At 34.1% G+C, this 25,551-nt stretch overlaps 2 protein-coding genes and 2 pseudogenes across 5 annotated transcripts; 1 reads left to right on the top strand and 3 right to left on the bottom strand.

The window, feature by feature from the left end:
* Positions 1–97: 97 nt before the first annotated feature.
* On the bottom strand, positions 98–9,311 carry LOC114914907 (uncharacterized). 4 transcript variants are annotated; one of them, XM_083070602.1, is made up of 18 exons: positions 8,802–9,311; positions 7,825–8,706; positions 7,424–7,546; positions 7,083–7,351; positions 6,893–6,960; positions 5,898–6,043; positions 5,662–5,770; positions 5,419–5,571; positions 5,288–5,335; positions 5,078–5,206; positions 4,143–4,216; positions 3,963–4,068; positions 3,594–3,679; positions 3,358–3,466; positions 3,121–3,267; positions 2,990–3,037; positions 1,405–2,897; positions 98–449 (listed from the first exon to the last, which is right to left on the bottom strand). In XM_083070602.1, exons 6-13 carry the CDS (start codon positions 5,909–5,911, stop codon positions 3,659–3,661), a joined length of 654 nt encoding a protein of 217 aa, XP_082926728.1. In that variant the 5' UTR covers positions 5,912–6,043; positions 6,893–6,960; positions 7,083–7,351; positions 7,424–7,546; positions 7,825–8,706; positions 8,802–9,311; the 3' UTR covers positions 98–449; positions 1,405–2,897; positions 2,990–3,037; positions 3,121–3,267; positions 3,358–3,466; positions 3,594–3,658. The 4 variants fall into 4 exon arrangements, with proteins under 4 accessions (XP_082926728.1, XP_082926729.1, XP_082926730.1 ...); XM_083070603.1 differs by having other exon boundaries at positions 7,825–9,311; XM_083070604.1 differs by lacking the exons at positions 7,825–8,706; positions 8,802–9,311 and having other exon boundaries at positions 7,424–7,795.
* Positions 9,312–9,482: 171 nt separating this feature from the next.
* On the bottom strand, positions 9,483–11,121 carry LOC145949236 (uncharacterized). Its single transcript, XM_083070606.1, has 2 exons — positions 9,886–11,121; positions 9,483–9,786 (listed from the first exon to the last, which is right to left on the bottom strand). The coding sequence occupies exons 1-2, from the start codon at positions 10,216–10,218 to the stop codon at positions 9,667–9,669; spliced, it is 453 nt and encodes a 150-aa protein (XP_082926732.1). The 5' UTR covers positions 10,219–11,121; the 3' UTR covers positions 9,483–9,666.
* Positions 11,122–11,391: 270 nt separating this feature from the next.
* Positions 11,392–12,672, bottom strand: LOC109791440 (uncharacterized; annotated as a pseudogene).
* Positions 12,673–13,714: 1,042 nt separating this feature from the next.
* On the top strand, positions 13,715–14,879 carry LOC145956111 (uncharacterized; annotated as a pseudogene).
* Positions 14,880–25,551: the final 10,672 nt, after the last annotated feature.

Here is a 25,551-nt window from a genome sequence, read left to right as displayed (position 1 = left end):
ATTCGTAACTCATAAATCATAACTCCAGTGTAAAAATTATAAAAGAAAAGAAGTTAAGATTTTCAATACAATTTAGTGTAAAACAAGAAATCATATATATACAAATAATAATAAAGGAAATATAAATTAACTCCAGTAAAGGTGGCAGTGCCTCCTGGTTAGGAATTAATTTATACTCCCAAATCATATAATAAAAATATAACAAAAATGTACATCTTGGTCTTTTATCAAGAACGTTCAAATTACAATTCTTAACATATATTTTCCTTGAATTATATATGTTATCTACGTTATTTCTTCGTTAGAAATTACAAAAGAAGAGAAACTAAAGTTATAAAAACAATAACATATTAAACTAAAATAACTATGCCCCGATGTCACATCCTATCAGAGCATGCCCAATTGAAGCCTTTAAGCCTCATCACCAACATCCTCATGATGCTGATCACCTGCAACATAATTTAAACATATACAAAAACAACAAGGGAGTGAGAAACATCTCACTCAGTTTCAGGTGCAGAAATAAAGGCTAGATAGCACTCACACACACAACAAATATAAGTCACTTATAAATAATACACATACATCATCAATATCACATATATATTCATTTATCATGCAATGATGTCATGATCTTGACTTATAAATGCATGCATGTGGCGCCATAAGGAAGTTTCACATATCATCACTGGTGACCCTAAGGCACACCTGGTTACATCACTGGTGACCCAAAGGTACACCTGGTTACATCACTGGTGACCCTAAGGTACACCTGGTTACAAGTTACATCACTGGTATGCGGCCTCAGCGGCACACCTGGAATAATATATGCATATGATGCATGTCATACCATCATAATCTCATTGACTCAATATTTAACTTTTTACATGATTTCATTTAGTACATCATGTCCTCATTTGTCATAGTCTCATAATCATAGTTTGTCTCAATAGTCAATTCTTAGGTCTCATGTCATTTGTCCATATTTCACATGGTCATGTCATCAATACTCCTCTTAAGGTCCGCATAGGTATTCACAGAGATCCAGAGAGCATTCTTATTCATATTAAAACTCATTTATTATTAACATTAATTTCATATTCATTTATTACTTTCAACAAAGAACAAGGTAGAGTAAATAGAAAATCAGACAGAACAACGACACTTTCAACAAAAACAAAGTAGAATAAATAGAAAATCGGACAGAACAACGGCACCTTCAACAAAAAGCAAAGTAGAGTAAATAGAAATTTAGACAGAACAACGGCACCTCCAACAAAAAAGCAAAGTAGAGTAAATAGAAATTAAACAGAATAACGACAAAGGATTGGGGGCCAATCCGACAAACAACTATCCAGCAATTATCCCTACACCCCTGAGCGAGGTTCTCACTCCCCCCCTTACCTGAATAAGCGGAGCTGAACTTAGGCAGAGCCTCCTCCTCTGGATTCCCTCTTCCTTTCTCTCTCTCTTTCTTTCTCTTTCTTTCTCTCTCTCTCTCTCTCTCTTCTCTTTCTCTTTCTAAAATTTCACTTTCTTCCTCTGTATAAAAAATTTCACCCCCCCTGCCCCTATTTATAGGCAATCTGACGCACCCGGAACGGCCCGTACTGATTCCGGAACGGCCCGTTCCGGATCCTTCAAATCTGGGCAAAATTTGTAACTGGAACGGCCCGTTCCAAAATCGAAACGGCCCGTTCCCAAAAAACCAGAACGGCCGTTCTCAATCTCAGAAGAACGGCCCGTTCTCCTTCCGGAACGGCCCGTTCTCCATACCGGAACGGCCCGTTCCAAGGCCGTTCTGGGACTACAAAAACCTCACATTTTCAACATTTGGAACGGCCCGTTCCACTTTTGGGACGGCCCGTTCCAGAACCCAAAATACCCCTATAACTTTATTAAAATTACGAAAATGCCATTAAAATAATAAAAATTTGGGTGTTACAGCAAGAAGAAGCAAAGGTAATCGGTCAACAAACAAATCTACTAGGATACAACCAACTGCTCAAAAGGAGATGAAGAAAATAACAAAACGGTTTCAAGAAATCGTTTATATTTCTTCTAGGTTTTTTCATTTAAAACCCATTATTTAATTTGTTTATTTTATTTTATTTTTAATTAAATTCTCTAATATTTTTTTTTATAATTACAGTACAAGTGCTCATCAAATATCTCAGCCAAAAAATGACAGAGAAAAATATTATAATATCTCGAATGCATCATCACCCATAAAAGTTGCTGAAAGTAGGATTGATAAGGATGTGGAACAAGCTAGTGGGATGGATCCATTAATAGTCACTTTCAATAGCTTAACTAGGATGATCAAGCAATATCTTTCTACTTTCACTTTGACTGTTCACTCTTGAAGGAATTTGATGCGCATTAGTTGACCATGTTTGTTGATTATTATCAATAACTATTGGAAGTCCTGATGGAGAAAGTGTGAACTTCAATTTAGGATATTTATCCACTATCATCTTGGCTAAGCTATTGAAAGTGACTATTAATGGATCCATCCCACTAACTTGTTCCGCATCCTTATCAATCCTACTTTCAACAACTTTTATGGGAGATTACGCATCCGAGATATTATAGTATTTTTCTATGTCATTTTTTGGCTGAGATATTTGATGAGCACTTATACTATAATTATAAAATAATATTAGAGAATTTAATTAAAAATCACATAAAATAATGAAATTAAATAATGGATTTTAAATGAAAGAACCTAGAAGAAATATAAACCATTTCTTGAAACCGTTTTGTTGTTTTCTTCATCTCCTTCCGAGCAATTGGTTGTATCCTAGTTGATTTGTTTGTTGACTGATTACCTTTGTTTCTTCTTGCCATTCTTTTGAGAGACGTTTTTGGAAAGGAATTTGATGACAAAATGAGCTCTATATAGAAACATAAGATAGTCTTAATGAGAGTCAGAACACATAATTGAATGATAAACATTGAACCACATAATTACAATCATAAATTATACCTTAGATGTAAATGGAATAATAACGAACATTAGCCCCTTCTCATATGCCTACAATATGGAAAACAATTTGATAAGAAAATGACCAATTTAAGGGCCATCTGCACCTGAAATATATTCAATTTGGAAATTACCTCTATAATCAAAGACTTTGGGTCTATTTCCCGAGCCATCAAAACCTTATTAATGCCAATTGTTAACTTCCCTAGCCAGCTCCCCAAATTTTTAAGCAAAGAGCGTTCTTCTAAACTTGATTTTAAGAGCTCTGATCCTAAAAGAGCCTGAAGAATATTCAAACACCAAATATTATTTCATATTATTGAGACAACTTGTCACTTCAATCAAGCAGGGAACAGAAACAAGGCTCAAACCTTGCAATTTTCGTAAGTTGCCTGCACAATCTCTTTGTTTAAAGCCTTTGAATTAACCTTATCCAGGAATTTCAGGTACAAGTCATGGAAATTTGGCTCAATGCTTGCTCTAGAAATAAATAACAAATGATATAAGTGAAGGTACCAATATATATAGCATGCCCCATATCTCTACATGGATGCAACTGTTTTAAGCAATTACATGGTACATGACTTGACTTATGAATCATGCTAACCTTTTCATAACCATATACTGTGCAAACCAAGGATAGTACTGCTCTTTCAAAATATACGTGTCTCGTCAAGATTCCATAGCATAATCCTGCAAATGAATTACATAAATTAAAATCTAGCAAAAAAAACAGAGTACAAGCTTGTCTGTTAAGGCTTCCGGTTAAAACAACTACTACAGACATATCTATATACGTTACCTAGCAACAAAATCCAGCAGTTAAAAAGATATTAACGCACTTAAAAAAATGTGACAATATTATATACCATAACATCCTGATATGTTTGTAGAGTAGATTAAATTAGGAATTACAACAAATGGAATTGCAAAATCAAGCAGTTAGAATCTCAGCTTCACTGATATGTATGTAAACCTTTAAAACAAGCTCCTTGGTTGTTGTTGTTGATAAGGAAACAATACTCTGCTCATTACTAGACACTGTCTCTTTGATAGCTCTGTCCATTGCAATGGATACCGCTCTGTAATAAACAAATAGTAACTCAGTCATATAGATTCAAACAGGAAGCAGAACACCATACTGAGAGCATCATACATTTGCATCCCAAAAACACTGAGCTTTTGCTTGATAATAACGTCTGTCCAAAAGTTAGGTATCTGTGTTGGAAGCTGTAAACACAAGTTGTAGTCAGTTATACTTCAAAACTTAAAATAGCATCTGAGCATAGAACCGACACAGACACCCGACACTTTGACACAATTAATGTCTAAAATATAGGACACCAAACACCACATACACATACCAAAAGAGAGAGACTCTAATACAATAAAATATAACATAACAAAATATCTAAATTGATGACATATTCACCTTTTTAAACCAACCTTCTATGTTTTTTCTATGACAAGCCTAAACGAAGGCGAGACATTATTTTTTTAAGATTTCATATTATATTCTAAGGTTATTGACAGGTCTAAATCAAAAAAAGAATTTTTTAATAATACCAGTGGATGTCCATTCATAAGAAGGTGTCAGCTCAAGTGTTCGAGTTGGGCAGAGGTGTCACCTTAAGTGTTCAAGCCAACAAAAAAAAAAATTTTAATTGGACACCTGATAAGTGTCGGACATGTGTTGAGCAAGTGTTAGAGTGTCAATATCAGAAACATGCTCAACACAGCGACATTTCGAACAAAAGAGGTATTCGTGTTTCATAGCATCAAGCTAAATATGGCTCCATGAACAAGAGAGGTTTTCGGGTTTCATAGCATTGAGCTAAATATGGCTCCAATTGGCATGTATCTTCACTAAGTGACTTACCTGTACTAAATTTCTGGATCTTATTGTCAAAATGGGAATGATTGATATTCATTTACCAACTCGAGAAAAAGTTTGTCAAAATGGGAATGAGAAGTTTGTTTGACATCCTTCATATCGACTCCAAGATTCTTGAATAAAACCTATATATCACAAATATTTCAATAAACCTTTTTTGTCAATGACACTCCAGGAAGGAAACAAGAAAAACGTACCTCTATGTCAAACTTGAGGTTCATTTTCAAGTTGGGCATTGAATAAATCTCATTAAGCAATCCTAAAATGGCCATAGTCCAAGGATTAGGTGGTTGATATGCAAGACTGGTTTTGCATGGTTTGAGGATCTGTAAAAAGAAATTGAATGATAATGTAGCAGGCTACTGAGTATAAACATTGAAGCAGATAATTACAATAATAAATTATACCTTTGATGTAAATGGAATAACAACGAACATTAGCCCCTTCTCATATGCCTACAACATGGAAAACAATTTGATAAGAAAATGACCAATTGAAGGGCCATCTGCTCCTGAAGTATATTCAATTTGGAAATTACCTCTATAATCAAAGACTTTGGGTCTATTTCACGAGCCATCAAAACCTTATTACGGCCAATTGTTAACTTCCCAAGCCAGCTCCCCAAATTTTTAAGCAAAGAGCGTTCTTCTAAACTTGATTTTAAGAGCTCTGATCCTAAAACTAAAAGAGCCTGAAGAATATTCAAGCACCAAGTATTATTTCATATTATCGACACAACTTGTCACTTCAATCAAGCAGGGAACAGAAACAAGGCTCAAACCTCGCAATTTTCGTAAGTTGCCTGCACAATCTCTTTGTTTAAAGCCTTTGAATTAACCTTATCCAGGAATTTCAGGTACAAGTCATGGAAATTTGGCTCAATGCTTGGTCTAGAAATAAATAACAAATGGTATAAGTGAAGGCTCCAATATATATTGCATGCCCCATATCTCTACATGGATGCAACTGTTTTAAGCAATTACATGATACATGACTTGACTTATGAGTCATGCTAACCTTTTCATAACCATATACTGTGCAAACCAAGGATAGTACTGCTCTTTCAAAACTTCAGCAAACACTTCTGCTTTGTCTTCAATATTAGCAGCAAAAACATTATTAATTATAAATGGTATCTTTTCTTGAACATCTGAGTCCGGAGCCTGTTAACAATATAAAAAATTAGGGTTAAATTACTCCAAGTAAAGGAAATCAAAATTTAGATTTGTATAAGATACTAAATTAAAACTAGTATTTTAGTCCATGCATTGTACCAGTTAAATAATTTTAGGATCACAATTATTTATTTTGAAAAGTGAAAATTTATTAATATCATATAATTAAAGTAAATATCTATCATATGACCTTGACAAAATTTAATAAATTTGTATACAGAATAATATCAAATATATCTAAATAAAATCATTGTCAATATTATAATTAAAATTCAATAATAATTTCAGTTATCGATGACAATAAAGTGTAAGAAAATTAAATAGAGAGAATAATTTGTTATCCTCCTCATAATAGGAGAAAGAATAATCATAAGCCATTTTGAATCAAAGAAATTTAAACCGGTATGAAAATAAAGAAATAAGGATAGTCTATCCCCAAGAAATTAGAGAAAATCCCCATGAAATAATAGATGAGGGACATGTTACTTTAAATAAGGACAGAGATGAAAGAATCAGGAGATAAGTGATAAAGAAGACATTTATAGGAGAGAGATTTTTGAAACCAAGAATGCTTGCATATAGAGAGTGTGTGTAGTTCATCTCTACTTAATTAGAAAATTTAAACAAAATCAAATGTGAGGGAAAGTGTAGCTCTCACAAGCTAGATGTTTTTTTTGGTAAACAAAGATATCCCTTAGCTGAAACATGAAACTCTTCAAAATTATTTATAAGCAGATAAGTAAAATCAGTGATAATATAAACAACTGAAGGAATCAATTATCAAAACTGAAGAAAGCAGCCAGTCTGATTAATCTTTTGTACAAGGCTAGAGAGTACCTCAATAGGACTTTCTATTTTCGTAGCAGCAGCAACCAAAGTTTCAGGGTTCAAGGCAGATCCTAACCCTGCACCAGATGCACATATCAAAGGAGCACAACATATTTTCAGAAATAGAAAGCATAAATTTATGTCTTTATGCTAAGCAACAGCCTATGTAACTATAGAAACACAAGTGATAGAAATATACCAGTAGAAATAGATCCACGGGAAGGACCAACATAACCAGGATTAGAAGATAGCCTTGACGAGGTTCTGTCTGTACTATGTAACTGCAATTGTAGCAACAAAATTAAGTGCAAATATAAAATGATATGAGCACGAGCGATAGAATAAACATAGGAAACTGAGAAAGTGAAGAGTAAAAACTAGAGAGTAATCTTTAATAGATATATGCAGCCTCTCCAACTGCAGAGAAAGTTGTCCAGAGGCAACCGAGTTGGTGTGAGATTTAAGAACCTGTAATCAGAAAAAGTTAGATGAAAATCAAATGAGATCAACAGGCAGAGAAACCAAATATTAAAGTAGAACCTTCAAGAAGGTGGAAGTCGTCTCAGCATAGAGGCTCAGAACAGCACCAGGCTGATGAAAAGATTTGCCAGAAAGGTTTTGTGATCTACCAAAATGGACATCCTTTAAGAACTTGAGGCACTCCTGCAAAGCCTAACAATGTCAGCCACTTTTCTGCTACAATAAACTCAGAAGAGTACACGTTGGAATGCACAAGTGACAAAACCAAAAGACTGCATAAGAGATTGTTTGGGTAGAAGCTTAAAAGCATATTTTAAGAGTTTTCTATTGAAAAAAGTTCTTTATTTTCAATATAAAAACTCTCAAGCACTTTTAATTTGTATTCATTTAGATTCTAAATCTGTGAAGTTAGTGTGTAAAAAAATTAGGACCCAAAGCACGAGGGAAGGTATTATTGTTACCACAAAAAGGACGTCCTTGCTTCTAGTTAAGTTTCTATTCAACCACCTCTCAAGGTTATAATGAATTTTTTTCTTGATGCCACTGCTGCTAACCTTATACTATAATAAGAGGGAATAATTTCCACCACGGATGATAGAATCTGTAAAACCAACAAGAAAGCATGAGTTAAAAATGGCAAAAGATTGTAAAAAAGAAAAGAGATTGGCATTTGTGAATCGTGAAGACAAATTTGAAGGCTTCTTGCGACTAAGGGCTCAATGAAAGTAAGATTTGCTTATTATTAAAACATATTAAGAAAACAAATTATGAGTCGAAAACAATATATAAGGTAAGGATTGCTATCTCCTAATATACTTTGCTAATGCCTTATTTCTATTTTGGCCACGTCGACTAGTAATATATTTATATATAAGTGAGAAATAACTCTCATCTTACAAGTCAATTTTTGTATTATGAACTTGACTTAATCTTACAAAACTGGTTTAAAAGATGAAAATTACTTTTTGCTTATATATTTTATTAATGCATTATTTCTATTTTGGTCATATCAATAGTCAATTGTAATCCTCACATATAACAAAATCAAGAAAGCCATAACAACAAAGTGCAATCTATCTGTCTATCAGGAAAATGATTGAAATGAAAAAAAGTAAAAAAAAAAAAAACACACTTAAAAAGAGAACAACCTTTAACTCCCGACAGATGTCCACAATTCTTATAATGCTGCCTGCATCATTGTTTTGAGAATCAATAAACCCTCTCAAGACCAGATGTGTATTAACATGCCAAAGGTGTAGAATCATCCCACTGCCTACTGCACTTTTTACTATCTTGGGAAAAACAATCAGAGATACTTCCCGTTGCAAGAGATAATAGGCAGTCTGCAAGAACAACCAATGTAAACTACATGAATCAAGAAAACACATAGAATAGGTAATTGTGGAGAACCAACAAATATGAATCCATTAGATTGTACATTAATATGTGCCATCCCAAGAAGCAACACTTCAGGAAAGTGTTTAAGAGGGTAATCAAGGATTGATCGAACATTATTGGCATGACCCTTCTCGGCTAGCTGGCAGAGGACGTCTAAAAGGTCAAGACACAACCATGCATGATTTGCATGGCCATTTTGAAGCTTGTGGCCATTAATTGCATCAACATATGCCTGCACAGCAATTTGTTGTCATAAGAATTTGGCAATAGGAACAAGAAACAATAATGGTCAACTTAGATAAACTTCTCTAGAAATATTTTTAAGAGAGAAAAATATAAATAAATAAATAAATAAATAAGTTTCTTCGTGAGTTAAAATTAGCTTAAATATAAGTTAATTTGTAGAAATTTTCTTTTATCAGTTTTTCAAAAAATTTATTTTTAACTCATGTATAATTTAGTTTTAGTTCATTAATAAGTTTATTTTAAATTTTTTTTTCTAAAAGTGCTTTTGGAATAATTTATCCAAATAGGTCTAAATTTACAAACAGATAATCATACCAGCAATCTTCCCGAGTGTGCAAAGGTAAATATTTCTGGAGGTGCTGATACAGCATACTTAAGGAGAGACAGCTGACCCTCAGTATTCTTCCATACAGATCCACATATGGCATGGAGAGGAAATGGTTCCTGCTAGGCATATTTTCATACATTCAGAATTTTATGCCAGAGTTTGCATATAAGATCCTATTTAGATACAAGATTAAAAATGGTTTTGATAACTTTTCTTCTAGAAAAAATTCTTTATTTTTCAGCAAAGAAGCTCTAAAAATTATTTCTAACTTGTATCAAAACTGATTTTAAATCAGCTAAGCTACGGGAAAAGCATATCTAAGGTTCTGATATCATACCTTAGAGGCATGTTTATACACACACATGAGAAAAAGGAATGCTTCTTCACAAGGAAGGAAAAACCCTTCATGATCAAGACTTTCCATGACACATATCCAGTTGGTTTGAGGTGCCTGTATCAGAAAGCACATAAAAATGAAATGATTTACTTTCTTATTCAAAAGGCAATAACAAAATGAGAGGAACTTTAAGTCCTATTGAATAAAACTCACAAGATGGTTAACTGTATCTACCAAGACATCAATATTCCAAGAGTTAAGAGGTGGCAACTCAGACACGTTGGATCCATTGGCTGCAGGGAATGTTAAGTATGTGTTCTGGTTTTCCTCCATCCCAGTACGACTATAAGCAATTGCACCAAGTAATTTAGATAGCATATTATCAGTTAGAGATGAGAATGGAGAAAATATCTCCTTGCACTTTGAGACATCAACCGTGCATCCATAGCCTTGCTCCTTCACAATATCTCCCATGTTTATTTCCTTCTGCATGTCTTCCAAAATAGCATCAAAATCATTTTCTCCACACTTGTGGAACAACTCCATCTTCCTGTAAAATGATGGATAACTAATTAAACATCATAACTGAATTAATTACTATTGATAACTAATAATATACAACCAATATATGATTGTATTGAAAAATGGTTGCCAGTTTTATGTTAACCACTTATTTCAGTGGTTAAATCAAATACTTTTTCAATATCATTGACCCAATGATGTGTAGTTAACTTAATAAAATGGTAATAAGGATTACTAAATACATTACCACCTTAAATCAGCCTCATGCATCTCTTCAGGAAGCAATAGAGTCAAGGCAAAAGTTGGCTTGTCTTTGAACTTCACAAGTGATAATATCTGCATAAAGGAAACCATGTGCTTGGAAAGACCCTTAGACTGCTTTCGGAACATGATAATTTTGTGAATTTGCTCATTGCAACTCCAAGAACCAGGATTGACAAACAATTCCTCAATCCGAGCCATGCAAAAAGATTTGCCTATACACCAGCAATATTTCAGGTCAAATATACTATATATAAACGGCAAAATAATATTGACACAGTATAGATGATATAGAAATGACCATGAACATTATTAGTCAAGTAAAATGTAACTTCATACTTACCACCCAGCCTGGCATCAGGATTCTCAGAATCAGATAAAACAAGACTGATAATAATTTTTTCCATTAAAGATAGCTTCAATCCGTTGCATAAACTTTCTAAAAGGCTTTCATTAGTTTCTTTATTCTTCATTGACTCAGAAAACTCTTTGCTGCAGGTTATTTGGTTCATGAGGTAAGGACCGCCCCTAGAATTAGCTCATGCTCTTCCATGTTTTTAGCAGCAGAACTCATCCCAATTCAGAGAACTGTCAGTAGAAAATGTTAAAATAGTGCATAGCCTAAGTCAACCCTACAAAACCGGCTTGTAAAGTGAGGGTTGCTTTCCACTTATATACTAATCAATTGTCTAATCTCTAGTCGATGTGGGACTTGGGTTTTTCCCAATACACTCCCTCACGTCCAGTACTATTGGGCTTAGTACGTGGATAAATGGTGGGTGACCCTTTTTAATGATCTAGGATTGGCGGGACTTGGGTTTATCCCAATACACCCCCTCATGTGAGGCATGCATCAATGGTGGGTGGCCCATTTTTAAAGTGGATCTAAATGGCTCTGATACCATGTTAGAATAGTGGATTAAGCCTAACTCAACCCTACAAACACGGCTTAGGTGGAAAAGCTAAGAAACCAGTAACATTTGCGGTTCTAGAAGTAGAAGTAAGAGATGGTGCTGGAATACGTACTTGGACTCCAGAAAATTGAGCAGGTAAAGATGCTGGCACAGACAATTCGGATAACACTGATTCAAGTGAATTGAAATTTGAGGAGCTTGGAGTTGCTTTAGCCCCAGGAGCAACATCAAAAGAGGCCCAATTGTCATTGCCGGAATTTGCTGGTTGCACAACAGGTTGCGGCACAGTAGATTGTTGGGCTTGAGGAATTGATGGAGCCACCGGAAGTTCAGGATCAACATCAAAATCAATAAGGCTCTTAGTCGTCTCAAGTTTAACATCTACTAGGTTTTCGTTGACAGATGTTAAGTTACTGGAAGATGCAGTTCTCTGTTTCAATGCTGAACTATCAGCAGGTCTTCCACTGTTTGATTTGGGTGGTTCACTTATCCGAAGAGGTACTACATTTTCTCCCAATATTTCTCTAATAGATCGGACCACTGGTGGGCTTGAAGAACTCACATCTTTGGCTCGCTCAGGAGATTGGCTTTCCACCTTATAATCTCCATCTGATATTCTACGATCTTCACGGCGCCAATCATTAATTATTGGAGGACGACCAAGACTTCTCCTATAATCACCATATTGCCTACTTTCTTGATCATATCCAGGACTTCTTCCACCTGGACTAGATCTGTCACTATAACGACGTTCATATGCATCCTCATAGGGAGGGCTTTTAGATCCTCCTCCTTTATAGAAATCATCTTTGTCAACTGCTTTGACTCTTGGTGGTTTGTCACTGGGCTTTTCTCCAATAAATCTTCTATCCACATAAACATGCTTAATAAAGTCTCAGAGCCTGTCAACATTACTGCTATCGGGGAAAGAATGACGCTGTGCATTCCATTCTTTAAAATATATTTCTTTTGCACGCTGATTTCCTCCTTCTTGAAGTGCACTAACTTCTTGTGAAGTAAACTTAGCCATTGAAACTGACTTTACTCGATGATTGAATTCCCGATGTATTCCACTACAGTTTGTGCAAACAAACGTCCAGAAATTTGTGCACACATATTGTGGTCCCAGACTGTTGCAGTTAATGCATCTGCGATTAGGTTGAAGCTTGAGAAGACCTCGAATCACGTGCTCATTCTTCTCGTCTTCCTTCAGGCGACTCGCCATCTCCTCCGCTACTTCAATTCCGCAGTACAAAGAAAACAGTTGGGGGACTTGAATTGAAGAGAGGAGAGAGATGAAGCAGTCACGCACCAAAACAAAGAGTGGAAGACCTGCTGATAGTTCAGCATTGACACAGAGAACTGCATCTTCCAGTAACTTAACATCTGTCAACGAAAACCCAGTAGATGTTAAACTTGAGACGACTAAGAGCCTTATTGATTTTGATGCTGATCCTGAACTTCTGGTAGCTCCATCAATTCCTCAAGCCCAACAATCTACTGTGCCGCAACCTGTTGTGCAACGAACAAATTCCGGCAATGACAATTGGGCCTCTTTTGATGTTGCTCCTGGGCTAAAGCAACTCTAAGCTCCTCAAATTTCAATTCACTTGAATCAGTGTTATCCGAATTATCTGTGCCAGCATCTTTACCTGCTCAATTTTCTGAGTCCAAGTACCTATTCCAGAACCATCTCTTACTTCTACTTCTGGAGCTGCAAATGTTACTGGTTTCTCAGCTTTTTCACCCAAGCGGTTTTGTAGGGTTGAATTAGGCTTAATCCACTATTCTAACATGGTACCAGAGCCATAAGTTTGTGCACACATATTGTGGTCCCAGACTGTTGCAGTTAATGCATCTGCGATTAGGTTGAAGCTTGAGAAGACCTCGAATCACGCGCTCATTCTTCTCGTCTTCCTTTAGGCGACTCGCCATCTCTTCCGCTACTTCAATTTCGCAGTACAGAGGATCAACAGAAGAATCCGAGGATCAACAGGTGTACTGGGGAATTGAAGTAGCGGAGGAGATGGCGAGTCGCTTGAAGGAAGACGAGAAGAACGAGCGCGTGATTCAAGGTCTTCTCAAGCTTCAACCTAATCGCAGATGCATTAACTGCAACAGTCTGGGACCACAATATGTGTGCACAAATTTCTGGCTCTGATACCATGTTAGAATAGTGGATTAAGCCTAACTCAACCCTACAAAATTGGCTTGGGTGGGAAAGCTGAGAAACCAGTAACATTTGCGGCTCCAGAAGTAGAAGTAAGAGATGGTGCTGGAATACGTACTTAGACTCCAGAAAAGTGAGCAGGTAAAGATGCTGGCACAGACAATTCGGATAACAATGATTCAAGTGAATTGAAATTTGAGGAGCTTGGAGTTGCTTTAGCCCCAGGAGTAACATCAAAAGAGGTCCAATTGTCATTGCCGGAATTTGCTGGTTGCACAACAGGTTGCAGAACAGTAGATTGTTGGGCTTGAGGAACTGATGGAGCTACCAGAAGTTCAGGATCAACATCAAAATCAATAAGGCTCTTAGTCGTGCCAAGTTTAACATCTACTGGGTTTTCGTTGACAGATGTTAAGTTACTGGAAGATGCAGTTCCCTGTGTCAATGTTGAACTATCAATAGGTCTTCCACTCTTTGTTTTGGTGCAATACTGCTTCCTCTCTCTCCTATCTTCAATTCAAGTCCCCCAACTGTTTTCTCTGTACTGCGGAATTGAAGTAGCGGAGGAGATGGCGAGTCGCCTGAAGGAAGATGAGAAGAATGAGCGCGTGATTCGAGGTCTTCTCAAGCTTGAACCTAATCGCAGATGCATTAACTGCAACAATCTGGGACCACAATATGTGTGCACAAATTTCTGGATGTTTGTTTGCACGAACTGTAGTGGAATACATCAGAAATTCACTCATCGAGTAAAGTAAGTTTCAATGGCTAAGTTTACTTCACAAGAAGTTAGTGCACTTCAAGAAGGAGGAAATCAGCGTGCAAAATAAATATATTTTAAAGAATGGGATGCACAGCGTCATTCTTTCCCCGATAGCAGTAATGTTGACAGGTTTCAAGACTTTATTAAGCATGTTTATGTGGATAGAAGATTTACTGGAGAAAAGCCCAATGACAAACCACCAAGAGTCAAAGTAGGTGACAAAGATGATTTCTATAAAGGAGGAGGATCTAAAAGCCCTCCCTATGAGGATGCATATGAACGTTATAGTGACAGATCTAGTCCAGGTGGAAGAAGTCCTGGATATGATCAAGAAAGTAGGCAATATGGTGATTATAGGAGAAGTCTTGGTCGTCCTCCAATAATTAATGATTGGCGCTGTGAAGATCGTAGAATATCAGATGGAGATTATAAGGTGGAAAGCCAATCTTCTGAGCGAGCCAAAGATATGGGTTCTTCAATCTATTGTGCCGCAACCTGTTGTGCAACCAACAAATTCATGCATCTGCATTGGGGCCAAGGGCATACATGGGGCATCAAATGCCAACTAACATGCTAATACCAAGGCAAGTTGGGGATTTCAAAAATCAAGGAGCTGCTTTCGGCTTGTGAAATCCTGATCAGCAGCTGACCGGTGGGTTATCGAACACTCCCCCCTCTAATTCATTCCCTACAGGAGGAAACCCATTCAGATAATGTGAAAAATTGTCCACCTGGACTTGTAAAGTCAATCATCAACTTGTTGCCCCCTGTATAAATATGTGCAAGTTTCAGCTTCACTTTCTGTTGTCAGTCAAAGTGATGCATACACTTACGGATTTATTAGGAAAAACCCAAGTCCCACATCGACTAGAGTTAGGCAATTGAATAGTATATAAGTGGAAAGCAACCCTCACTTTACAAGCCAGTTTTGTAGGGTTGAGTTAGGCTTAATCCACTATCCTAACATGGTATCAGAGCCATTTAGATCCACTTTAAAAATGGGCCACCCACCATTGATGCATGCCTCATAGGCATGAGGGGGTGTATTGGGAAAAACCCAAGTCCCGCCAATCCTAGATCATTAAAAAGGGCCACCCACCATTTATCCATGTACCAAGCCCAATAGTGCTGGACGTGAGGGGGTGTATTGGGAAAAACTCAAGTCCCACATCGACTAGGGATTAGGCAATTGAATAGTATATAAGTGGAAAGCAACCCTCACTTTACGAGCCGATTTTGTAGGGTTGAGTTAGGCTTAATCCACTATTCTAAGATGGTATCAGAGCCATTTAGATCTACTTTAAAAATGGGCCACCCACCATTGATGCATGCCTCATAGGCATGAGGGGGTGTATTGGGAAAAACCCAAGTCCTGCAATCCTAGATCATTGAAAAAGGGCCACCCACCATTTATCCACGTACCAAGCCCAATAGTGCTGGACGTGATTTCCACTTATATACTATTTAATTGCCTAATCTCTAGTCGATGTGGGACTTGGGTTTTTCCCAATACACCTCCTGACGTCCAGCACTATTGGGCTTGGTACGTGGATAAATGGTGGGTGACCCTTTTTAATGATCTAGGATTGGCGGGACTTGGGTTTTTCCTGATACACCCCCTCATGCCTATGAGGCATGCATCGATGGTGGGTGGCCCATTTTTAAAGTGGATCTAAATGGCTCTGATACCATGTTAGGTTGATCTGTGGCTGGTGCACTGCTGACATCAAATGGATTTTTGACCTTGATGGCTGAGGAAAACTTGGCACAGGCACCACATTATTGTATGGCATTGCGATACCCATGCCATGGGGAACACCCATTTGCCAACCTACAACTGGAGCTGGGAAGGGAGAATATTTTATAGTGAACAGATCCTCGGGAAGTTCTTTCCTTCCACTTGCTTTAACTTCCACAATAGGAGGTTGTGAAACAACACTGGATATAGCCTCATTGGCAGGCTTTGAGGCATGATGGTATGTATGCGGCATTGGTGTGTTTGGATGCCCTTGCACTGTGGGTCCAGAAGGTACATTCCATGACTGATTATTTGCTGCTCCACCTAATGGTGGTGTGGATTTCCACTTATATACTATTTAATTGCCTAATCTCTAGTCGATGCGGGACTTGGGTTTTTCTCAATACACCCCCTCACGTCCAGCACTATTGGGCTTAGTACGTGAATAAATGGTAGGTGGCCCTTTTTAATGATTTAGGATTGGCGGGACTTGGGTTTTTCCCAATAGAAAATAAAAAAAGAATTAATGAACACCATGTTGCAAATATACTAATAAGGTCTGTTGGTAGCAAATTTTGCCTATTATTCCACATATTAGGGTAATTCAACGGGCAGCAAAACAAAAAGAGAGAGAGCACAATAGAGGAGATAAACAAAGATGCATGTCCATAAGAATGCAGAAAAGCAACAACATGCAAGTTCACAAAGGAAGGCATGAATAAATACTGGTGAATGTGTCATATTTTGAATCACCTGAAAAATAATGATCATTATAAACAAGAAATGATATCAATATACTCATTTAAACACAGGTTAAAATTTATTGAAAAACACAAATTTTAGTAAGTCATACACTTATATAATGCTTTTTTCTTTTATTATTATTATTTTTTAATTTTTAATAAATTTTAATTAATAAAAATAAGTGTATTAAAAAGATGTATTAGAGAGTGTATAGTTAATATTTCTTTATTATTATTTTACTAAATCGCTGTAATGAAAGAAAAAAAAGATTGATGATTGAGTTTATGTAACTCTTTTTCTAATTCAAATTCAACTAACTCAATCATGATTAGGATTAGATTAAAATAAGTCAATTGGATATAATTAGTTTAATTTATAATGAAAGCATTTTTAGGAATTTCTATTTGATTAAGAGGCTTTAGAATTCTTTAACAATATTAAATTCAGTTAATTCTTTAGGAATTAATAAATTTTAATATTTTAAAATAAATCATTAATAAATAATTATTTTGTGTTATATATAAATTATTTATTATAAATCTAAAATACAATCTATATATTTAAACATATTTATTTATTTAAATTTTAAATATAATTTATATATTAAATATAATATTTATTTATATATAAATCATTTTAATTTTTAATTATATATTATAAACATTTAGCATGTGTATTTGAACCTACAAATACGAGTAATTAAAGAATTGTTGTATACAATATGAATCTATATACACACAACTTAAGTCTGATTAAAGAGAAAATCTCAATCTGTAACAACAACAAACAGTAAAGTAAAGTCTCTAAAGTATTGTTCATTGTTACAAATTTTAAAAAAAAAAATATGTTTGTTTTTTTTCCCATAATTTGTATGTGTGAGATAAAGATGTAGGGTTAAAATGCTAAGTATCTTGAATTCAAAATATATAATTATAATATTATATGTATAATTTTAATAATATATTATACATTAGGGTTGAATTGAATTAAGTTAAACTTAAAAATCAAAATTTATTATCCAACATCCGTTTGAACAAGTTGATTTAGATTTAATCCAAACATTAAAAATAATCGTACAAAATGATTGAGTCAGTTAGATTAGTTTGGATTCACGCCTAATTAACATTTTATTCAAAAGAAAATCAACGGATAAAAAAAGTGAATTTAAGAAAACAAGACCAACAAAAACCCTAAGGCATTCAACTACACAAATCCACAAAATATCCAGCATGGTAGCAAAATTAAAGCATTGAAAGCACAGAAAGAAACAAGAATGTGGAATGCATATAAACTCAACTCCAATACCCTATTAAAAAATTGAATCAAACAAAAACTCTATCATCTCCCCAAACACGGAGAGATGATGGAAAACGGAGTGGAAGTTGAATTCATTAAAGAAAGCTAATCTGGTTGGATGAGAATAAGTGGGTCATGGCGTGCAAAGAAAAAGAGAAAAAGATGAAATTGGTGGAGAAGATGATGCATAAAAAAGCACGTGCATGTGGCGTAACTCCCATGCAGCATGTTGAAGGTATGAATTGCTCACCAGTCAGAGCAGGTCTCAGAGTAAGGCTCTCACGCAATCCAATTCACTTCTTTCTTTGTATCATATGAGCCTACTCCTTACAGCCAATTTATAGATATCAAATTCTATAACATATAATATATTATATATTATATTATACGAATGTGATGTGATTATATACATATTCAATATTTTATTAAAGATTGTGCACAAAATTATATTGATTTAAGAATCTATCTAATGACGCTGAATTATAATATTTTTATATCATATCAATTTAATTTATCTTACAATCAACCTTTATACATTTAAATACAAACCAGTATCATTTATCTTTTATCTATTTATTTATTCTCTTTTTTCTATTTCAATGACATTTAGTTTTCAAACCTCTTATATTTTAAATAACTACCCACTATTGTGACACCCTTACTACCCCAACACATACATCGAAATAATATAATTAAATTAAGAGGAATAAACTTTCAAAGTTGGTAAAAGGGTTCACATAAAACTTCATAACTGTTCTTTCTTCGATATAAGAAAATGACTAAAAAATAAATCTTGAAAGGTAGAATTTAAGAATTTACAATTTTAAAATCATTTATTACAATACCAAATCCATATAAATATTCTGTCCTAGAAATCCTCTGCCCCGATGTCACATTAACTATTGTCATTCTAGATGCCACTCGTAGCCGGATCTTCTTCACCTAAAATATTCACAGTTTATACGGTGAGAAAAGAAAATATCTATGCAAAGTACATACAGACACATCACAATATAATCTCATCATAATTCATTATTTAATAAAATATATATCGATATATATATATATATATATATATATATATATTAATTACTCATCATCTTCACATCTTAATTCACATTTAACATATCTCATTTCACATACATATCTCAATCCATCATAATCCACACCAATTATACAATTTACAACATCATTTCCATATCCATAATTCATGTCAATCTTACAATTAACAATATCATTTCCACATCCATAATTCACACAAATTTTACATTTAATAAATATCATTTCCACATCCATAATTCACACCAATCTCACAATTAACACTATGCCAAGACCTCGCCACATCTGACACAAGTGATACAGGTTAATTGCCTCCCACACCAAACCAGGGTCACGCCCTCCCTGTAGGATCACTTACCCAGGGGCCGTGCCATCCCTAGTCATTAAGGAGTACGCTCGTCCCTGAAGCATCACCTACCCAGGGTTCGTATCATCCCTGATCATCCGGGAGTACGCTTGTTCCTGAATCATCAACTACCCAGGGTTCGTATCATCCCTGATCATCCAGGAGTACGCTCGTCCCTGAAGCATCCACTACCAGGGTTCGTATCATCATTGATCCTTTAATGTGAGGAACCACAATCACATTACAATCCACACAATCTCTTGCAATTAACCCTATGCCAGGGCTGCCATAATCGACATAAGTGGTATGTGTTAACTGTCTTACTCACCCCACACCATGCTAGGGTCACGCCCTCCCTGTAGCACCACTTACCCAGGGGTCGTGCCATCCCTAGTCACTGATGTGAGGTACCACAATCACAATCATAATCACATCCATACAACATCTCATCTCATAATTCAAATTCACATCACGTACACAATTCCACCTCACATACACAATAGATAAGCCTAACAAAATAAGGGTTTACACACCCCTCAAGTAATTCACATCAAGATCATTCATTCTTATCAATCAATACAATAATAACATTCATAAATTAATATAATTTTAACACCAACAGTGAAACCCCCAATTGTTCCAAAACCTAACTCACAGGCACTTTTCTACAGTTTCGTTCTCCCGCTCTCAGATCACCATTCTTACAAATTAAATATGTACTTCTAATCCTCAACACATACAAAATCTACTAGGATCATCAATTTCTCAAACAGAAATATTCCAATTTTCCCAAAACCTAGCTTACAGGCACTTTTCTATAATTTCATTCTCTCTTCTAAAGCATCATTTTTACAATTAAATCATATATTCATAATCCTAAATTCATATATAATCAAATAAGACCAATAATTCTTCGAACAGAAATAATTATAAAATTACTCATAATCCTAAGGGATTCTTCCTCTACCCAATTCCCTCATGTAACTCTACATATAATTAATTCCCTTTTTCCCCCGTACCTGGATAAATAGGAACTCGGGCAGAACCTCCTCCTCTCTTTCCTTAAACAGTGACCGGAACTAGGGCAGAAACTCCTCCTCTCTTTCCTTAAACAAGGACCGGAACTAAAATTGGGGCAGAATCTCATCCTCTTAGTTCCTCTTGGTCTTCAGAGAGAAGAAGAGGAACGGAAGAGAGAACAGAAGAGAAAAGAGAGTGAGAATGAAAGGTGTGAAGAAATGAGAGGATTTGAGGCCTATTTATAGGATTTTTCACCCACCTACCACTACGACCCGTTCCAAAATCGGAACGGCCCGTTCTGGGCCCTTCAAACCTATGCAAATTTCTCAACTGGAACGGCCTGTTCCAAAACCAGAACAACCCGTTCCAAAATCCAGCAAAACGGCCCGTTCTGCTTCCAGAACGGCCCGTTCTGCTTCCAGAACGGCCCGTTCTCCAAACCGGAACAACCCGTTCCAAGGCCGTTCTGCAACAATAAAACAAATTGTGTTTCCTCTTTCAGAACGACCCGTTCCATATTTGGAACGCCCCGTTCCGACACTCGGAAATATCCTTATTCCTTTATTAAAATATTACGAAAATGCCATTAACAATAGTAATAAAAAAAATTGGGTGTTACAACTATTTTTTTTTTTTTAAATACAGAGGCACAAAAGTGTCTATTTTTCCTAATTAGAAATTAGGTTAGTTCTTTTGATCGAGTATCTTACTAAATTAAAGAATAAATTATATTTAGTATTTTATCTTATTGTTTTTATATTTATTTTGGATTTTTATCTTTTAAAAAATTCATTTTAGTTTTTTATCTCCTAAATTTGGATCTATTTGATCCTTTTGAAACGATAATTATTTTAATACTGAGAGACAATTTTGAATATTTGATTAACAAATTCAAAATTTAAAACTTGTCTAATTAGATACACTTATATGAAAATTATTAAACACTTGAAGTTTAAACAAAAAAAAAGTGTTTTAAACATGATGAAAGTTATATATAAATAAATCCAAAAAGTGACGAAAACAATTCTAAAACTTTAATTTCATGTTATTTTGTAATTAATCATAAAACATAACTTTTCACATAATTTTCTCTATGTTTATAATTTTTTTTATTCAAATGTTAATTGAATTTCATAGTTTTCATATAGGTGAATCTAATTAGATAAGGTTTAAGTTTTGAATTTGTCAATTAAATATTCAAAATTGTCTCTCAAAATTAAAAATAATCATTTCAAAAGGATCAAATAAATCCAAAATTATAAGATAGAGGACTAAAATGAACACTTTAAAAGATAAAAGATTAAAATGAATCTAAAAACCTAAGATAAAGGGCCAAAATTATAATTTAACCAAATTAAAATTAGCATGTGTAATTTATAAACAATTTTTCTATATAACTAAATTTTAAATATACAAATTAAATTTTAGATTAGTGAGAAATAATCTATTATTTATCATTTGTCAATCTTTATACATTAAATACGAATTCAGATTCTGAGAATGTCTTTAAGAAGTTTTCTTTCAAGAGAGTTTGTAGAAATTTTTTTAACTTCTTATATAATTTAGTTTTTATTTATCACAATTATTATGAATTAAATATTAATGTTTAAAAATAAATTATTAATAAATAATTTTTTTTTATTATAATATAAATTATTTATCATAACTCTAAAATATAATTTATATGTTTAAAAATATTTATTTATATAAATTTTCATACAATTTATATACTCAAACATATAGTACTTATATATATAATTTATATAAAGGAAAATTTTGCTAAATATATAGATGTCACTTGACATCACCATATATGAGGAAGGACTTTACTTATTCTTAGTAGATTTATATCATTTAATAAGTCAGTTTTTATATTAAATTTCAATACTTCAATAATTAAATTTAAAAAAAAATTAACGAATAGATCATGTTTATAATTTTTTTTTAAATTTTAAAATTATTTGATACTTCGTTTCATTAATTCAAATTGATGAATAATTATAAAAATATTTTATACATTGATTCTAATCTATATAAAGAAGTATCATATGATTTTAATTTTTTTTTAAAAATTGTAAACTTAATTTATTTATTAATAGAGAAAAAATATTAAAACTTACTCTTAAAATAAGTAGATCCCTCCTCTACCATATAATATATATATATATATATATATATATATATATATATATATATATATATATAATAAACATGTTTGTACATTATACAAATTAAAATACTAGTTATACACTATAAAGGAAAACTTTGCTAAATATATAGATGTCACTTGACATCACCATATATGAGGAAGGAGTTTACTTATTTTTAGTAAATTTATTTCATTCAATAAATTAGTTTTTATATTAAATTTCAATAATTCAATAATTAAATTTTAAAAAAATTAACGCATAGATCATGTTTATAATTTTTTTCAAAAATTTAAAATTATTTGATACTTCGTTTCATTAATTCAAATTGATGAATAATTGTAAAAATATTTTATACATTGATTCTAATCTATATAAATAAGTATCATATGATTTTAAATTTTTTTAAAAATTTGTAAACTTAATTTATTTATTAATAGAGAAAATCTATTAAAACTTACTCAAAATAAGTAGATCCTTCCTCACACACACACACACACACATATATATATATATGTAACACCCCAAATTTTTACTAATACAATATTAATTATTATTTATTTTTATATTTATGAAAATTATTTTATTATAGTTGTTTTAATTAATTAAAATGGGTTTTTATAAAATATTGTACAAGTTTTTAATAATTTAAATTGTTTGTGAAAATTTTTATAACATTCTATTTTTTTTACGCCGGAACGGGCTGTTCTAAAAGTGGAACGGGCCGTTCCAAACAAAGAAAATGTACTATTTTTGAAGCAGCAGAACGAGTCATTCCAAAAGTGGAACAGGCCGCTCCAAAGTAGAAAAGAGGCCAATTTTGATTTCTCTAGAACGGGCCATTCCCAAATGGAAACGGGTCGTTCCGGAATTCTAAAAATGCCTAAAAACCTTAGTTGGAAACGGGCCGTTCCAACTATGGTCAATCAGTGTAAACATGGACCCCAGAACGGGCCGTTCTGATTTTAGAACGGGCCGTTTTGCTTTTTGAAAACGGGTCGTTCTGATTTTAAAACGGGCCGTTCCAGTTGAAAATTTTGCATATATTCGAAGGATCTAGAATAGGCCGTTCCGAATTTAGTACGGGCCGTTCCGGGTACCCCAGAATTCCTATAAATAGGAGGCATGGGGGGTGAAAAATTATAACCAAGAAGGGTGAAAAATTTTAGAGAGAGAGAGAGAGAGAGAGAGAAAGAGAAAGAAAGAGAGGGAAAGAAAGAGGGAATCCAGAGGAGGAGATTCTGCTCTAGTTTCAGCTCCGCTTATCCAAGTAAGGGGGGAGTGAGAAACCTCGCTCGAGGGTGTGGGGATAATTGTTGGATAGTTTGATTGTCGGATTGGCCCCCAATCCCTTGCGTGTTGTTCTGTTTTATTTTCTGTTTGCTCTACTTTGTTTCTTGTTGGAAATAATAAATAATTATGTAATTAATGTTAAAAATAAATAAGTTTTAATATGAATAAGAATGTTCTCTATGAATTCCTTTGCGGACCTTATGAAGAATAATTATGACATAACTATCTCTGTGGATTCCTATGCGGACCTTATGAGGAATAATTATGACATGACTATCTCTGTGGATTCCTATGCGGACCTTATGAGGAATAATTTTGACATGACTATGTGAAATATGCACAAATGACATGAGACATAAGAATGGACTATTGAGACAAGCTATGATTATGAGACTATAAAAAATGATGACATGATGTACTAAATGAAATTATGTAATAAGTCAAATGTTGAGTTAATGAAATAATGAATGTATGACATGCATCATATGCATATATTACTCTAGGTGTGCCGCTGAGGCCGCATACCGGTGATGCTAACAAGGTGTACCTTAGGGTCACCCACAATTGTAACATGCTAACAAGGTGTACCTTAGGGTCACCGGTGATGTAACAAGCTAACAAGGTGTACCTTAGAGTCACCAGTGATGTAACCAGGTGTGCCTTAAGGTCACCAGTGATGAATTGTGAAACTTCCTCATGGCACCACATGCATGGATTTATGAGTCGAGTCCATGACATCATAGCATGATAAATGAGTATATATGTGATATTGATTATTTATGTGTATTATTTACATGTGACTTATATTTTTTGTGCGTGTGTGTGCTATCTAACCTTTATTTCTGCACCTGAAACCGAGTGAGATGTTTCTCACTCCCTTGTTGTTCTTGTATATGTTTAAATTATGTTGCAGGTGATCATCATCATGAAGATGTTGGTGATGAGGCTTAAGGCTTCAGTTGGGCATGCTCTGAAAGGATGTGACATCGGGCATAGCTAGACTTATTTTGGGATGTTATTTTTTTAAAAGCTTTAATTTTCTTTTCTTTTGTAAGTTTGAACGTTCTTGAGAAAAGACCAAAATATGCATCTTTGTCATATTATTTTTATTACATGATTTGAAAGTTATAAATTAATTCCTAACTACGAGGCACTGCCACCTTTGCTGGAATTAATCTATATTTTCTTTTATATGATTTCTTGAATTTTGATACTTACATGATGACTTTCTATGATTTATGAGTTCCGAATGTGAATCTTCTACCTTATGATATTTGAGACAATTATTTTATCTATGAAAGATGTTGTTAACTATGAAAGATTTTATTCACTCAAAAGAGTAAGAAAAAAAATTGTTTACATTTATTGTGTATTAATATTGGGGTAGAGGGTGTCACATTTAGTGGTATCAGAGCAGGTCGATCCAATCGACCGTGAGTTATGAGTTTACTATGCTTATTTTGTAGTTGAATGATGGACTGAATTGATTGTGAAACTTGTTGGTATGCTAGTATGATGATTGATTATGTTTATTAATTATATTATTTTCTTAGACTATGGCTGGTAGAAATGATCGTGTGATTGCTGATGCTCTTCAAGCATTAGC

This window comes from Cajanus cajan, chromosome 3, assembly GCF_000230855.2.
Source record: "Cajanus cajan strain Asha chromosome 3, NIPB_CcT2T_4, whole genome shotgun sequence".
Taxonomy (NCBI): Eukaryota; Viridiplantae; Streptophyta; class Magnoliopsida; order Fabales; family Fabaceae; genus Cajanus; species Cajanus cajan.
Note: the sequence above shows the minus strand (reverse complement) of the source record. Positions and strands in the feature narration are given on the sequence as shown.